This window comes from Oncorhynchus keta, chromosome 24 (genome assembly GCF_023373465.1).
Source record: "Oncorhynchus keta strain PuntledgeMale-10-30-2019 chromosome 24, Oket_V2, whole genome shotgun sequence".
Lineage (NCBI taxonomy): Eukaryota > Metazoa > Chordata > Actinopteri > Salmoniformes > Salmonidae > Oncorhynchus > Oncorhynchus keta.
Window position 1 is genome coordinate 32677034 of NC_068444.1, and position 18570 is coordinate 32695603.

Here is an 18570-nt window from a genome sequence, read left to right on the forward strand (position 1 = left end):
GGGTCAAAGGTAGGAAGAGGTGCAGTCAAAATTTCTAAAGACACGGGCACAATTCTATACAGTATATACAAATATTTACATATCATTCGGCTGCCATGGCCTTCACATCTTCTTACCCCCAGGTAGGCCCATGGCTTGGACAACTCCAGCTCCCAGTAGTGCTTTCCGTGTTTGAAGCCCTGGAAGCAGAGCACCTGCCAGGTGTGGTCAAAGCGAGCTTCGTGGGCTGGGACAGGGCGCGGCCCAGAGGTCAGGTGTTCCGCCCGTAGGTTCTCCTGGCAGAGGAGCAGGTGACTGTTGGCTGTGCGAGGGTCAAAGGTCAGGGTGCAGCGGTCTGAGGAGGTGGGAGGTAGCATGAGAGAATACTTTTTTTAGGTGTAGAGTTTATTAGTCTAAATTAGCTCTAAAACAAAGGGTAGGTGATAGATCGCTTATGTTGGTAAACTTCTGAACATCATTCAGGTTACTAATTATAGATTCCAGAAAAAATATATATGTTGTTATTTACAGTTACTGTGTTGATATCTGAACGTTTTATCTTAAAGTAAGGAACGACCACATGCATTCACTGAGGCCCTCCTTCCCAGCAGGGTGGCATGGAGCAGCAGGACTGGGGACCACAGCCAGGACAGGGCGCTTATCCTGGGGAGAACCTAGGGAAGAGATGAGGTGGGGGGATGGGGAAAAGGAGGGAGATCCACAGACAGACATTTTAAAAGTTTAGAGATGACTATCCATTAAAACAACACACACAGCTCCAGCTAAATATAGAGCAGCTAAATATAGAGCATTTACCTCGGCAAAGTAAGACAATATGCTCCTCATACAATAAGGTTACCTTGTCCTGTTCTGACCTTACACACAGCCTCCTCCTGCATACAGTGAGGTTAGGTTACCTTGCTTGTTCTGACCTTACACACAGCCTCCTCCTGCATACAGTGAGGTTAGGTTACCTTGCTTGTTCTGACCTTACACACAGCCTCCTCCTGCATACAGTGAGGTTAGGTTACCTTGCTTGTCCTGACCTCACACACAGCCTCCTCCTGCATACAGTGAGGTTAGGTTACCTTGCTTGTCCTGCCCCACAGCTGTAGACACAGCCTTCTCCAGGTCCTCAGACACTAGCTTGGAGATCCGTGAGAGGACGTCTGTCACCCCGCTGAGCCTCTCCTGCAGGTTAGGGGTCACATCCACTGGAATGTCCTTCATGCGAGGGACCTCTACCAGCCGAGACTCCTACAGAGCAAAGGAGGAAAATTATATAGTTTGATTGTCAATAATAATACAATATGGGAATTTTATCCCAAAGCTACTTAGTGCTAACATGTACATGTATTTTATGTATGTGATTTATGTAGTACTCAAGTACAGGACTCGGACTCAAGTACGGCTCAAATCCCAATTTTTAAAATATTTAAAAAAAGTTTTTTTATGTCTTGTGACTAAACTTGGTCTCGGCCATTGGGGACTCGGACTTGCCTTCCGATGACTGGTATTTTCACTTGGGACTGGATAGGCTACTATGATAATGTTGTGACTTAACTTTAATATTAATCTGAAGACTGTTATTCAACTAATTAACCAACTATGTGTAATTGTTACCCGGTTTGAATTAACCATTAGGATCTGGGGCACCACGACAGTGGTTATTTAAAGAGTTACCATCTCCTGAATTCAACTCTAAAAGGTCTTTAGCTATCACATCTATAACCAGACAACTTATTAATCATAACCTCGTATCATATCATCATTTTGAACAGTCGTAACCTCCTTGCAACTGCAAAAACCCGAGCCGTAGCATCCCGGGTGGCGCAGTGGTTAAGCAGAGACTCTGGGTTCGCGCCCAGGCTCTGTCGTGACCGGCCGCGACCGGGAGGTCCGCGGGGCGACGCACAATTGGCCTACCGTCGTCTGGGTTAGGCCGGTAGGGAAATCCTTGTCTCATCGCGCACCAGCGACTCCTGTGGCGGGTCGGGCGTAGTGCGCCCTAACCAAGGTTGCCAGGTGCACGGTGTTTCCTCTGACACATTTTTTATTTTTTTTATTTCACCTTTATTTAACCAGGTAGGCTAGTTGAGAACAAGTTCTCATTTGCAACTGACCTGGCCAAGATAAAGCATAGCAGTGTGAACAGACAACACAGAGTTACACATGGAGTAAACAATTAACAAGTCAATAACACAGTAGAAAAAAAGGGGAGTCTATATACAATGTGTGCAAAAGGCATGAGGTAGGCGAATAATTACAATTTTGCAGATTAGCACTGGAGTGATAAATGATCAGATGGTCATGTACAGGTAGAGATATTGGTGTGCAAAAGAGCAGAAAAGTAAATAAATAAAAACAGTATAAAAACAGTATGGGAATGAGGTAGGTGAAAATGGGTGGGCTATTTACCAATAGACTATGTACAGTAGCAGCGATCGGTTAGCTGCTCAGATAGCTGATGTTTGAAGAACTTCAGCGATTTTTGCAATTCGTTCCAGTCACAGGCAGCATAGTACTGGAACGAAAGGCGGCCGAATGAGGTGTTGGCTTTAGGGATGATCAGTGAGATACACCTGCTGGAGCGCGTGCTACGGATGGGTGTTGCCATCGTGACCAGTGAACTGAGATAAGGCGGAGCTTTACCTAGTATGGACTTGTAGATGACCTGGAGCCAGTGGGTCTGGCGACGAATATGTAGCGAGGGCCAGCCGACTAGAGCATACAAGTCGCAGTGGTGGGTGGTATAAGGTGCTTCAGTGACAAAATGGATGGCACTGTGATAGACTGCATCCAGTTTGCTGAGTAGAGTGTTGGAAGCCATTTTGTAGATGACATCGCCGAAGTCGAGGATCGGTAGGATAGTCAGTTTTACTAGGGTAAGCTTGGCGGCGTGAGTGAAGGAGGCTTTGTTGCGGAATAGAAAGCCGATTCTTGATTTGATTTTCGATTGGAGATGTTTGATATGAGTCTGGAAGGAGAGTTTGCAGTCGAGCCAGACACCTAGGTACTTATAGATGTCCACATATTCAAGGTCGGAACCATCCAGGGTGGTGATGCTAGTCGGGCATGCGGGTGCAGGCAGCGATCGGTTGAAAAGCATGCATTTGGTTTTACTAGCGTTTAAGAGCAGTTGGAGGCCACGGAAGGAGTGTTGTATGGCATTGAAGCTCGTTTGGAGGTTAGATAGCACAGTGTCCAATGACGGGCCGAAAGTATATAGAATGGTGTCGTCTGCGTAGAGGTGGATCAGGGAATCGCCCGCAGCAAGAGCAACATCATTGATATATACAGAGAAAAGAGTCGGCCCGAGAATTGAACCCTGTGGCACCCCCATAGAGACTGCCAGAGGACCGGACAGCATGCCCTCCGATTTTACACACTGAACTCTGTCTGCAAAGTAATTGGTGAACCAGGCAAGGCAGTCATCCGAAAAACCGAGGCTACTGAGTCTGCCGATAAGAATATGGTGATTGACAGAGTCGAAGGCCTTGGCAAGGTCGATGAAGACGGCTGCACAGTACTGTCTTTTATCGATGGCGGTTATGATATCGTTTAATACCTTGAGTGTGGCTGAGGTGCACCCGTGACCGGCTCGGAAACCAGATTGCACAGCGGAGAAGGTACGGTGGGATTCGAGATGGTCAGTGACCTGTTTGTTGACTTGGCTTTCGAAGACCTTAGATAGGCAGGGCAGGATGGATATAGGTCTGTAACAGTTTGGGTCCAGGGTGTCTCCCCCTTTGAAGAGGGGGATGACTGCGGCAGCTTTCCAATCCTTGGGGATCTCAGACAATATGAAAGAGAGGTTGAACAGGCTGGTAATAGGGGTTGCGACAATGGCGGCGGATAGTTTCAGAAATAGAGGGTCCAGATTGTCAAGCCCAGCTGATTTGTACGGGTCCAGGTTTTGCAGCTCTTTCAGAACATCTGCTATCTGGATTTGGGTAAAGGAGAACCTGGAGAGGCTTGGGCGAGGAGCTGCGGGGGGGGCGGAGCTGTTGGCCGAGGTTGGAGTAGCCAGGCGGAAGGCATGGCCAGCCGTTGAGAAATGCTTATTGAAGTTTTCGATAATCATGGATTTATCAGTGGTGACCGTGTTACCTAGCCTCAGTGCAGTGGGCAGCTGGGAGGAGGTGCTCTTGTTCTCCATGGACTTCAGTGTCCCAGAACTTTTTGGAGTTGGAGCTACAGGATGCAAACTTCTGCCTGAAGTAGCTGGCCTTAGCTTTCCTGACTGACTGCGTGTATTGGTTCCTGACTTCCCTGAACAGTTGCATATCGGACTGTTCGATGCTATTGCAGTCCGCCACAGGATGTTTTTGTGCTGGTCGAGGGCAGTCAGGTCTGGAGTGAACCAAGGGCTGGATCTGTTCTTGGTTCTGCATTTTTTGAATGGAGCATGCTTATCTAAAATGGTGAGGAAGTTACTTTTAAAGAATGACCAGGCGTCCTCAACTGACGGGATGAGGTCAATGTCCTTCCAGGATACCCGGGCCAGGTCGATTAGAAAGGCCTGCTCACAGAAGTGTTTTAGGGAGCGTTTGACAGTGATGAGGGGTGGTCGTTTGACTGCGGCTCCGTGGCGGATACAGGCAATGAGGCAGTGATCGCTGAGATCCTGGTTGAAGACAGCGGAGGTGTATTTGGAGGGCCAGTTGGTCAGGATGACGTCTATGAGGGTACCCTTGTTTACTGAGTTAGGGTTGTACCTGGTGGGTTCCTTGATGATTTGTGTGAGATTGAGGGCATCTAGCTTAGATTGTAGGACTGCCGGGGTGTTAAGCATATCCCAGTTTAGGTCGCCTAACAGAACAAACTCTGAAGCTAGATGGGGGGCGATCAATTCACAAATGGTGTCCAGGGCACAGCTGGGAGCTGAGGGGGGTCGGTAGCAGGCGGCAACAGTGAGAGACTTATTTCTGGAGAGAGTAATTTTCAAAATTAGTAGTTCGAACTGTTTGGGTATGGACCTGGAAAGTATGACATTACTTTGCAGGCTATCTCTGCAGTAGACTGCAACTCCTCCCAGCTGCCCATTGGTGCGGCTGGCTTCTGGGTTGGATGGCGCTGTGTTAAGAAGCAGTGCGGCTTGGTTGGGTTGTGTATCGGAGGACGCATGACTTTCAACCTTCGTCTCTCCCGAGCCCGTACGGGAGTTGTAGCGATGAGACAAGATAGTAGCTACTAAACAATTGGATGCTACGAAATTGGGGAGAAAAAGGGGTTAAATTCACAAAAAAAAAAAACAAGCACGACACAAATTGGTTAGATTATTTATTTACTAGCTAATTAAATGGGAACACAGGATAAACATACACTCTGCACCGGTTATTAACTGGAGACCTAATATGCTGAAAACAGGTCCCTAGCGGATTGACAACAACATGGATGCTTGTTAAAGAAGAGATGGAGAGAGAGACAGACACTTAACATAGTCACATTCAGAAACTACTCTCACCTATAATAACCATATACTTTGCACACAAACCTGCGCCCGCATTGAGAAAGAAATCATGAATGTATTTCATGACATGGGACTTGGGTTCCCCGGGGTCTCTCAGCCGTTTCCAGCTACAATAGTCATTTACAACATTAACAATGTCAACATTAACAATGTCTACAATGTCTACACTATATTTCTGATCAATTTGATGTTATTTTAATGGACAAAAGACAAAAAAATGTTATTTTCCTTCAAAAACAAGGACATTTCTAAGTGACCCCAAACTTTTGAACAGTAGTGCATATACACTGTGGCATACAGCAGGTCAGCCACCAGGGTGAGACTCGTCGAGGCCTGGTCGATGCCTGGTGAAAGACTGAGTATACATCACGAGGCGATGGCTCCATCTGCTGGAGGTGCCAGGTCTCGACGAGCTCTTCGGCCAGGGCTGATTGGGAGCTGGTGAGTAATCAAGGGCTGATTGCTCACCAGCTGTGCAAGGCCCATAAAGCTGCCAGAAGGGCAGCACACGAGAGAGTGGGGGAAGAAAGGACTCCTGTATAGTTGGTGACGGTTGCAGAGGTATGAGGAGGGAGTTCAGTTTTTGTGCCAGACAGGATACAGCAAGATGGTATCCTGGAGAGGGTCTCATGGGGGAGACCTATCCTTTTCTTTTTTTATTTATTATTTAAATAAACACCCTTGAAACCGAGCTAATCATACTGTCCGTGTCTGATCTGTGTAAATGTCTTGACCAAACCCCCTGGTCTGCCACAATACATCCTCACACACTAAGCTTACAAAACATTAAGAACACCTGCTCTTTCCATGACAGACTGACCAGGTGAAAGCTATGATCCCTCATTGATGTCACTTGTTAAATCCACTTCAATCAGTGTAGATGAAGGATCGAGATGGATTTTTAAGACAATTGAGACATGTATTGTGTATGTGTGCCATTCAGAAGGTGAATGAACCAGACAAAAGATGTAAGTGCCTTTGAACGGGTATGGTAGTAGGTGCCAGGTTTGACTCAAGAACTGCAACGCTGCTGGGTTTTTCACACAACAGTTTCCTGTGTGTAACAAGAATGATTCATAACTATGGGAAGCATTGGAGTCAACATGGTTCAGCGTCCCTGAGCCTTTCGACACCTTGTAAAGTCCATGCCGTGACGAATTGAGGCTATTCTGAGGGCAAAAGGGCGGTGTACAACTCAATATTAGTAGGGTCTCCTAATGTTTGGTATACTCCGTATACAGTGCCTTCGGAAAGAATTCAAACCCTTTGACTTTATCCACATTTTGTTGCATTACAGCCGTATTCTAAAATGGATTAAAAAAATAAAAATCCTCAGCAATCTACACACACTACCCCATAATGTCAAAGTGAAAACAGGTTTATAGAAATCTTTGAAAATGTATTGAAAATAAAAAACATACCTTATTTACATCATTATTCAGACCCTTTGCTTTGAGGCTCGAAGCTGAGCTCAGGTGCATCCTGTTTCCATTGAGCATCGTCAAGATGTTTCTACAACTTGTCCGTAGAGCTCCGAGACAGGATTGTGTCAAGGCACAGATCTGGGGAGGTGTACCAAAAGAAATCTGCAGGATTGAAGGGCCCCAAGAACACAGTGACCTCCATTATTAAATGGAAGAAGTTTGGAACCACCAAGGCTCTTCCTAGAGCTGTCCGCCCAGCCAAACTGAGCAATCGGGGGACACGGGTCTTGGTCAGGGAGGTGACCAAGAACCTGATGGTCACTGACAGAGCTCTGGAGTTCCTCTGTGGAGATGGGAGAACTTTCCAGAAGGACAACAATCTCTGCAACACCCCACCAATTAGGGCTTTATGGTAGTGGCCCAGCCAGAGCCTGGACTTGAACCCAATTGAACATCAAATAGCTGTGCAGCGACGCTCCACATCCAACCTGACAGATCTTGAGAGGATCTACAGAGAAGAATGGGAGAAACTCCCCAAATACAGGTGTGCCAAGGTTGTAGCGTCATACCCAAGATGACTCAAGTCTGTAATCGCTGCCAAAGGTGCTTCAAGGGTCTGAATACTTATGTAAATGTGCTATTTCAGTTTTTCATTTATTTTTTTGCTAAAGTTTTTAAAAAACAACAGTTTTTGCTTTGTCATTATTTGGAATTGTGTGTAGATTGAAGATATTTTTTGTTTTAATCCATTTTAGAATAAGGCTGTAATGTAACAAAATGTGGAAAAAGTCAAGGGGTTTGAATACTTTCTGAATGCACTGTAAGACTGTAAAAACACCAGGAAATCAGCTCCAAGTGCTCCAGCTCCAACTATTCCCACACATAATAGACAAATGTGATCGTAAACAATGCTTGAAATTATTATGTTTTAGTCAAATATTTTATGTTTGGGCTTCTTGCTGTCATTTTGCAGTCTACAAATTATAAGTAAATATGTTCTATTACCTGCGCCTGAATGTAGTTGATGCTCTAGAGTATTTGGAGACTAATGAAGTACAGTCCCAGGCTTCCCCAAACAATGGTAGTGTTACATCTGCCCCTGCCACGCCCTCTACTTCTCATCTTGTGTCTCCCTAACCTGCCACAAGCCATCCAGTGCTCTCTCTTTGTGGGTGTATCTGATTGTGTGAGTGGAGACGGGTGTGCTGGAGTCAGAGCAGATCCCCACCAGCTGCAACCTGTTCCATAATCAAGACCTCTACAAATACTCAGGACTGCCACTTCCACGCTGCCAGATTGTAGCCTCTGCTCAGTCAGTCTGCATTTCAAGCTGTTTGTTTCTGCATAGATCTTATTATCCTGTTGTGCCTGATTTCCCTAGCCTGACGCTGCTTTTCTCTACTCTACAGTTCCGTCTGCTCTGACTCTGGTCCCTGTCGCCAGTCCCTCGTCTCGTCAATCCTGCATCCCTGCCCTGGACCCCCGCTCTACTGCTTCCTTGGATTCCGCTCCGGACCTGCTTACCCTGCCCCTACTCCCCTTACCCCAGCCTCAGTTCCTAGTTTCATCTCCCCAGCTTTTCAATAAATACCTTGGTAACCTTATCGCTGTCTCCTCGCCTGAGTCTGCACTTGGGTTCAATCTTGTTATATCCTGATGTGATTTGTTTACTGGGGAGTAGAATATATCAATGGTCTGTAAAAAGAGGATGCTGCCTGAATCAGGAGGGAATGGCGTCAGTGCTAAATATCAAGATTATCAATCTTTTTAAACATTTCTATTACTCTGCTCTGTGCACACTAGGCTTGAGTCTCCTAACCGACAAGTTTTATAGCAGTGAATGCGTACATGTAAAACCAGCTCTGAGATAAATGATCAGCATATTGTTTTTGGGGATAGGTCATTCTGTATGCCGGTAAAAATCCAATCTATTTGGGAAAATATGTCAATGCTAACCTGTATTAGCTGGATGTCGGGCAGGTTGCGAAGAGTTGCGATCTGGCTCTGGCGCTCCCCGAGTTGCTTGGCCCTCTCCTGTAGCTCCTCCAACCTAGCCTCCCCCTGGGAGAGGGAAGCCTCCTTCTCCTGCTCAATGAAGTTCTCTGTAGACTCCTGTTTCTCTGCTAGCACCTTCAACAGCATGGAAAACTTGGCATTCACCCAGTGGGAGGTCTGCTGCAGGGTCACCTACAGAGGGGGAGAAGTTGGGGGTGAGAACAGTAAGAGGGGAAACATTTACCATATGGAGACAAGGATATTAGTAGTATTTAGGATTGTAGTTTTGACTGCAGTGAGAGGTGTCAACTTTCCAATAAACCAATATTGAAATTAGGGCTGGCTTGTGTAGCTGCAGATTATAGATGAAGACCGTCATGAAATTTTAAAAAACTCATTACGTATACATTTATTTTATGTTTTAAACAAACAGCTGAATGCATTCGTGCGCCTGAGTGTTTCCACAGTTACATATTTTTTTACATGTGCATCTTTCCCTTTCAAGTGGATTCAATTCGTACCTAGATACATTGGCTCCGATACGATACAGGAATGATACGTTTTAGTTTTAAGTGAGCCGGTTTGAATAGAGAACTAATCGATGTGATTAGTTGGGATTCGATGAACGAACATTTGTTGCATAGACACATTCATTTTCCAATTCAATTCTACTGCTGATGGAGCTCATGAGCTGGGCCTCTCTGAGCTGGATTTGTCTGATTTGATGTGTGTGTGAACTTGTTTTCCTATCTTGTCAGGACCAGCTATTTTAGGTTTAAAGGTTCAGGGTTAAAGGGACACTTCGGGATTTTGGCAATGAGGCCCTTTATCTACTTCACCAGAGTCAGTTGAACTCATAGACTTCCAGCCATGGCGCTAATGCGAGTTGGCAATTAAAATCCAATTTGTAAGTCGCTCTGGATAAGAGCGTCTGCTAAATGACTTAAATGTAAATGTAAACTGGCGCTAGTTAGCAACTTCCTTTAAACTGCACGCAGAGACATAAAAATGGTATCCACAAGTTCATCTGACTCTAGGAATGTAGACAAGGGTCTCATTTTGTGTGTGTGTGTGTGTGTGTGTGTGTGTGTTTGTGGAGGTGGAAGTGTTTAACTATTCTTTTGGGGATCAGAAGTCCCCACAAGAATAGTAAACAAAGATTTGGCCAACTCTGGACATTTTGTTAGTCAAATGCTATTTCTAGGGGGTTTAGGCTTAAGGTTAGAATTAGTGTTAGGGTTAGAATTAGGAGCTAGGGTGGGTTAGTTTTATGATTAGGAGCTAGTGTTTAGGGTTAAGGTTAGGTTAAGAGTACGGGTTAGGGAAAATAAGATTTTGAATGGGACTGAATTGTGTGTCACAAGACTGTGCATGTGCGCGCGTGGAGCATACCACCCTGCATCCCCATGCTGGCTTCCCACTGAAGCTAAGCAGAGTCGGTCCCTGGATGGGAGACCAGATGCTGCTGAAAGTGGTGTTTGAGGGACAGTAGGAGGAACTCTTTCCTCTGACCTAAAAAAATATATCAATACCCCAGGGCAGTGATTCGGGACATTGCCCTGTGTAGGGTGTGCTGTATTTCGGATGGGATATTAAACAGGTGCCCTGACTCTGTGGTCACCAAAGGACCAATGGACATAAGAGTAGGGGTGTTAACCCCGGTGTCCTGGGTAAATTTCCAATCTGGCCCACACCACCATCATGCCCACCTAATCATCCCCAGCTTCCAATTGGCTCATTCATCTCCCACCTCTCCCCTGTAACTACTCCCCAGGTTGTTGCTGTAAATGAGAATGTTTTCTCAGTCAACTGACCTGGTAAAATGAGGGTTAAATAAAATAAAAAGTGTGTGTGTATGTAAATGATGTATGTACTATGTAAGGACCTGAGCTGTGCCATAAAACGAGACTAAACATCTACCACCCCACTAACAGATTAAGGGGGCGTTTTTTTTGTTGGTCCGACCACTTTGGGTTGGAAATCTCCATCACCCACTAACTCATTTTTGCAGATTAAGTGTTTGAGCTAGTGTTGTATAACATGTATTGTTTACAGATTAACATTTTAATTTCCACTAGAATGGAGTCGGAGGGGATAGCTGCCATTTTATGGGCTTCTAACCAACTGTGCTATTTTGTTTGTTTTTTTGCGTTGTTTGTAACTTGTTTTTTGACTTATTCACTACATAATGTTGCTGCTAATGTTTCTTATGACCGAAAATAACTTCTGGACATCAGAACAGCGATTACTCACCTCTAACTGGACAAAGATGTTTTATTTAACGAGTTTGACGCAAAGGATATACGATTTCTCGGAAACGGGCCCATATCCCTATCATTTGCGTGAAGAGAATTTGTAGGCGAGTGAGTAAACTCCTACGATCATCCGTTCTACTGGCCAACGTGCAATCATTGGGAAACAAAATGGATGATATATGATCAAGACTATCCTACCAACGGGACATTAAAAACTGTAATATCTTATGTTTCACCGAGTCGTGGCTGAACGATGACACGGGTAATACAGAGCTGGGGGAATTTTCAGGACAGAGAAGCTACGTCTGGTAAGACGAGGGCCAGGCGTGTGTGTCTATTTGTCAATGACAGCTGGTACATGATGTCTAATATGAAAGAAGTCTTGAGGTATTTCTCGCCTGAGTATATTATGATAAGATGTAGACTACACTATCTACCAAGAGAGCTCTCATCTATATTATTCGTAGCTGTCTATTTACCACCACAAACCGATGTTGGCACTAAGACCACTCTCAACCAGCAGTATAAGGCCATAAGCAAACAAGAAAATACTCATCCAGAAGTGGCGGTCCTAGTGGCCGGGGAGTTTAATGCAGGCAAACTTAAATCCGTTTTACCTCATTTCTACCAGCATGTCACATGTGCAACCAGAGGGGAAAAAACTCTAGACCACCTTTACTCCACACAGAAAGGCATACAAAGCTCTCCCTCGCCCTCAATTTGGCAAATCTGACCACAATACTATCCTCCTAATTCCTGCTTACAAGCAAAAACTAAAGCAGGAAGTACCAGTGACTCGCTCAATACGTAAGTGGTCAGATGACCCGGATGCTACACTATAGGACTGTTTTGCTAGCACAGACTGGAATATGTTCCGGGATTCATCCAATGGCATTGGGCAGTACACCACCTCAGTCATCGTCTTCATCAATAAGTGCATCGACAATGTCGTCCCCACAGTGACTGTACGTACATATCCCAACCAGAAGCCATGGATTACAGCCAACATCTGCATTGAGCTAAAGGCTAGAGCTGCATCTTTCAAGGAGTGGGACACTAATCCGGACACTCATAAGAAATCCCGCTATGTCCTCAGTAGAACCATCAAACAGACAAAGCATCAATACAGGATTAAGATTGAATTCTACTACACCCAGCCGCGAGCTGCCCAGTGACGCAAGCCTACCATACGAGCTAAATGCCTTTTATGCTCGCCTTGAGGCATGCAACACTGAAGCATGCATGAGCGCACCAGCCGGTCTGGACGACAGTGTGATAACACTCTTGGAAGCCGATGTGAGCAAGACCTTAAAACAGGTCAACATTCACAAAGCCGCGGGGCCAGATGGATTACCAGGACGTGTACTCAAACCATGTGCGGACCAACTGGCAAGTGTCTTCACCGACATTTTTAACCTATCCCTGACCGAGTCTGTAACGGCTACATGTTTCAAGCAGAATACCATAGTCCCTGTGCCCAAGGAAGACAAGGTAACCTGCCTAAATGATTACCACCCTGTAACACCATGAAGTGCTTTGAAAGGCTGGTCATGGCTCACATCAACAGCATCATCCCGGATACCCTAGACCCACTCCAATTAGCATACTGCCCCAACAGATCCACAGATGACGCAATCTCAATCACACTCCACAAGGCCCTTTCCCACCTAGACAAAACACCTTGGTGAGAATGCTGTTCATTGACTACAGCTCAGCGTTCAACACCATAGTGCCCACAAAGCTCTTCACTAAGCTAAGGAACCTGGGACTAAACACATCCCTCTGCAACTGGATCCTGGACTTCCTGACGGGCCGCCCCCAGGTGGTAAGGGTAGGCACCAACACATCTGCCACGCTGATCCTCAACACTTGGTCCCCTCATGGGTGCGTGCTTAGTCCCTTCCTGTACTCCCATGACTGCATGGCCAAACATGACTCCAATACCATCATTAAGTTTGCTGACACCAAACAGTGGTAGAACTGATTACCGACACCGATGAGACAGCCTATAGGGAGGAGGTCAGAGACCTGGTAGTGTGGTGCCAGGACAACAACCTCTCCCTCAATGTGAGCAAGACAAAGGAGCTGATTGTGGATTACAGTAAAAGTAGGGCCGAACAGGCCCCCATTAACATTGACGGGGCTGTAGGGGAGCAGGTCGTGAGTTTAAAGTTCCTTGGTGTCCACATCACCAACAAACTATCATGGTCCAAACACACCAAGACAGTCATGAAGAGGGCACAACACCTTTCCCCCCTCAGGAGACTGAAAAGATTTGGCATGGGTCCCAGATCCTCAAAATGTTCTACAGCTACACCATCAAGAGCATCCTGACCGGCTGTATCACCGCCGGGTATGGCAACTGCTTGGCACCTGACCGTAAGGCGCTACAGAGGGTAGTGCGTACGGTCCAGTATCTCAGCTTCCTGCTATCCAGGACCTATATACTAGGCGGTGTCAGAGGAAAGACCAAAAAATTGTCATAGACTCCAGTCACCCAAGTCATAGACTTTTCTCTCTGCTACAGCACGGCAAGCGCTACCGGAGAGCCAAGTCTAGGACCAAAAGGCTCCTTAAAGCTTCTACTCCCAAGCCATAAGACCGAATTATTAATCAAATGGCCACGCAGACTATTTACATTGACCCCCACCCCCCCCTTTTTTTTACACTGCTGCTACTCACTGTCTATTATCTATGCATAGTCACTTTACCCCTACCTACATGACCCCCATTTGTTTTTACACTGCTGCTACTCGCTGTTTATCTATGCTTAGTAACTTTACCCCTACCTACATGACACCCCCCCATTTTTTTTTTACCCTGGCTGCTACTCGCTCTTTATCTATGCATAGTAACTTTTATTTTTAAACTCTGCATTGTTGGTTAAAGGCTTGTAAGTAAGCATTTCACGGTAAAGTCTACACCTATTGTATTCGGCGCATGTGACAAATAAAGTTTGATTTGATTAGTAATGACATAGTCAATGAATATAAAGCACTTTGGATTTCCCCCCATCTCAAAATCAAATGGTTTTGACCATTTGGATGTTTTTACAGAGTGCTCTTCTTTCCTCCTCTCGCTTCACCATGCAGTGCACCTCGCAGAAGTGATTGCTTTCCTCGTTATGAAATCATCAACTCCACCCTGTAAATCTAAAGATGACCATATACACTGATCGTTTAAAGCAAAACTACTAAAACTATTGCTGATGGTGAACCTGAAACCTGAATTTTTGTATGGAGGTTAGTGTCGAATTTGGCCAACAAAAAATATAATAGCTAATTTGCTACCTGAGGCTTATTTGATCTAATAGAAGTTTTGTAATGGTTAGGTTGTTAAAAATGCACTCATATAATAATCTATGTAACTTACCCAAAAACAACTTTATATCAGAGTTATGCCTGTTGTGACAGACATGGAGGACTCATCACTGATATAACCTGTTTTAGCATGGACATTGAGGGCTTCCACCACTTGAAAGTAGTCAACTGGGTGGGGATTCCTACAAGTTGGGAGCAATCAGCCAATTTTGTATTCAACCTTTATTTAACTAGGCAAGTCAGTTAAGAACAAATTCTTATTTACAACGACGGCAAAATGATTAAAAATCAAAATAAATTCAATCAAAATATAGGACAAAACACACATCACGACAAGGGAGACAACACTACATTTGTTGAGAGACCTAAGACAACAACATGTCATGTGTTGCTGCCATGCTAACACAGCATGGTAGCAACACAAAATGACAACAACATGGTAGCAACACAACATGGCAGCAGCACAAAACGGACTACAAACATTATTGGGTACAGACAACAGCACAAAGGGCAAGAAGGTAGAGACAACAATACATCACGTAAAGCAGCCACAACTGTCAGTAAGTGTCCATGATTGAGTCTTTGAATGAAGAGATTGAGATAAAACTGTCCAGTTTGAGTGTTTGTTGCAGCTCGTTCCAGGCGATAGCTGCAGCGAACTGAAAAGACGAGCGACCCAGGGATGTGTGTGCTTCAGGGACCTTTCAGAGAATGTGACTGGCAGAACGGGTGTTGTATGTGGAGGATGAGGGCTGCAGTAGATATCTCATAGGGAGGAGTGAGGCCTATGAGGGTTTTCTAAATAAGCATCAACCAGTGGGTCTGCGATGGGTATACAGAGATGACCAGCTTACAGATGAGTACAGAGTGCAGTGATGTCAACATTTATTACTTGAAAATTGAGATGGGCTCAATGGCGCAGCCCATGCTGTCATGTCATCTCCATGGTCTGTTGTTGACACACGTATTTGCTCACTCATTGGCTAGAATGGTCCCACCTGATCTCGCCTCTTCCCGCATGCCTTCCATCTTTGAGAACATGTATTTCCATTGTTAGAGCAGTCACTCAAATATATTGTCAATATAATAGACAATCTTTGAGTATAGCCAGATGAGAGTTGTCTCCATTATCTTACTTTTATTTCGGCAAAACACAATTTTCAACAGCGCATAGATAATAACCTAGCAAATTACATAGGTTGTAATTTAAAAAATAAAACCTAATATCAGGCATGCCATTTTAGCATTTGAATCATAAAGGTGCCACTCATATGTGCAAGATCAGGAACAGGCCTCCTACCTCGCGCCGGTCAGTGAGTGATGCTAGGCACAATGCGCAGTTTGACTAGGCTACTAATATTGCCTGGGGTTGTTTGGCATGCAAAATGACTTGTAGATAAATGACTGTCAACACCGTTACATGTAGTTCTGACAGTGAAGGGGAGGACGCATCAAATCTTATTTTATTTGTCACATGCGCCGAATACAACTGGTGTAGACTTTACTGTGAAATACTTAATTATGCACCCTTCCCAACAATGCAGAGTTTAAAAATAAAATAGTAACACGAGGAATAAACTAAAATACACAAGAATGGAGCTATATACAGCGAGTACCAGTACCAGGTACAGTGAGGAGAACAAGTATTTGATACACTGCCGATTTTGCAGGTTTTCCTACTTACAAAGCATGTAGAGGTCTGTAATTTTTATCATTGATACACTTCAACTGTGAGAGACGGAATCTAAAACAAAAATCCAGAAAATCACATTGTATGATTTTTAAGTAATTCATTTGCATTTTATTGCATGACATAAGTATTTGATCACCTACCAACCAGTAAGAATTCCGGTTCTCACAGACCTGTTAGTTTTTCTTTAAGAAGCCCTCCTGTTCTCCACTCGTTACCTGTATAAAAGAAACGTGTCCACACACTCAATCAAACAGACTCCAACCTCTCCACAATGGCCAAGACCAGAGAGCTGTGTAAGGACATCAGGGATAGAATTGTAGCCCTGCACAAGGCTGGGATGGGTTACAGGACAATAGGCAAGCAGCTTGGTGAGAAGGCAACAACTGTTGACGCAATTATTAGAAAATGGAAGAAGTTCAAGATGACGGTCAATCACCCTCGGTCTGGGGCTCCATGCAAGATCTCACCTCGTGGGGCATCAATGATCATGAGGAAGGTGAGGGATCAGCCCAGAACTACATGGCAGGACCTGGTCAATGACCTGAAGAGAGCTGGGACCACAGTCTCAAAGAAAACCATTAATAACACACTACGCCGTCATGGATTAAAATCCTGCAGAGCACGTAAGGTCCCACTGCTCAAGCCAGCGCATGTCCAGGCCCGTCTGAAATTTGCCAATGACCATCTGGATGATCCAGAGGAGGAATGGGAGAAGGTCATGTGGTCTGATGAGACAAAAATATAGCTTTTTGGTCTAAACGCCACTCGCCGTGTTTGGAGGAAGAAGAAGGATGAGTACAACTCAAAGAACACCATCCCAACCGTGAAGCATGGAGGTGGAAACATCATTCTTTGGGGACAGGACGACTGCACCGTATTGAGGGGAGGATGGATGGGGCCATGTATTGCGAGATCTTGGCCAACAACCTCCTTCCCTCAGTAAGAGCATTGAAGATGGGTCGTGGCTGGGTCTTCCAGCATGACAACGACCCGAAACACACAGCCAGGGCAACTAAGGAGTGGCTCCGTAAGAAGCATCTCAAGGTCCTGGAGTGTCCTAGCCAGTCTCCAGACCTGAACCCAATAGAAAATCTTTGGAGGGAGCTGAAAGTCCGTATTGCCCAGCAGCAGCCCCGAAACCTGAAGGATCTGGAGGTCTGTATGGAGGAGTGGGCCAAAATCCCTGCTGCAGTGTGTGCAAACCTGGTCAAGAACTACAGGAAACGTATGATCTCTGTAATTGCAAAAAAGGTTTCTGCACCAAATATTAAGTTGTGCTTTTCTGATGTATCAAATACTTATGTCATGCAATAAAATGCAAATGAATTACTTAAAAATCATACAATGTGATTTTCTGGATTTTTGTTTTAGATTCCGTCTCTCACAGTGGAAGTGTACCTATGATAAAAAGAATTACAGACCTCTACATGCTTTGTAAGTAGGAAAACCTGCAAAATCAGCAGTGTATCAAATACTTGTTCTCCCCACTGTATATGTGCAAAGGTACGAGGTACTTGAGGCCAGAAAGCAGAGTAAAGTGACTAGGCATCAGGATAGATAATAATAAGAGTAAAATAAAGAACAGAGCAGCAGCAGCAAATGATGAGTATAAAAGTGTGTGCGTATATATTTGATGGGTTCTGATTTCTAAACTTGAAATATTGTTAATCATCAGGTATCCTATTGAAATGAGGAGTGCCACAGTCTGGTTTCTACACCAGAAGTTAATCTGTAGGAGGAATGTATATGGTGGAGTCAATTAAGCTTGGAATGTACTGAGTAAAGTTAAGGCAATTACATGGTTGCAGTCACTGATAAGGGTGGAGAGCTGTGGTTTAGGTCAGGTCAGATTAAGGGAGAAGGAACAGTTTTTTTTACCCGCATCACTTAACTTCCTGCCTAGCAATAAAGATGTCATGTTTAGAGGGAAGGAAGAGACTTCACCCAAATTGAGGTATATACACTTGTGCTGGTGGAAACACATCTTTGTCTGTTCAGCTGTCTGACCCTTTGGATGAATAAACTTGGTTTGAGTTTTTATAGTTGTCCGTCTGTTTTTACCCTGTTATTTAGAACCTAACATAGTGTATGCGTGTGGGGTGTCAATGTTGTGAGTGAGTGTGTGTGTGTATATAGTTTGTGTTTATATAGTCTAGTGAGTGTGTGTAGGGTCAGTGCAAGACAGAGTCAGTGCAGATAGTTTGGGTACCCTTAATTGACTATTTAGCAGTCTGGCTCTTTAGAAGTCTTATGGCTTGGGGGTGGAAGCTGCCTCGGAGCCTGGTCGTCCGAGAGCCAATGCTCTGGTACCGTTTGTCGAACAGTAGCTGAGTGAACAGTCTATAGCTTGGGTGGCTGGAGCCATTGACAGTTGTCACAAAAGATGAGAGGTATTTTCAGAAGGTAGAAAAATGTACAAAACATTTTTGTG

The 18570-nt window shown here is 44.8% G+C and overlaps 1 protein-coding gene across 2 annotated transcripts in view; it reads right to left on the bottom strand.

Annotated features, from left to right (window-relative positions):
- Positions 1-18570, bottom strand: part of trim65 (tripartite motif containing 65) — a 28412-nt gene that overhangs the window by 4286 nt on the left and 5556 nt on the right. The window contains exons 4-7 of one of the 2 annotated variants that reach the window (XM_035734478.2): positions 8833-9063; positions 1068-1236; positions 564-653; positions 117-334 (exon numbers count right to left, since the gene is read on the bottom strand). In XM_035734478.2, the coding sequence (XP_035590371.1) occupies positions 117-334; positions 564-653; positions 1068-1236; positions 8833-9063 (708 nt within the window). Of the gene's footprint in view, positions 1-79; positions 335-563; positions 654-1067; positions 1237-8832; positions 9064-18570 lie in introns of both variants that reach the window. The other variant, XM_035734479.2, reaches the window with a different exon arrangement.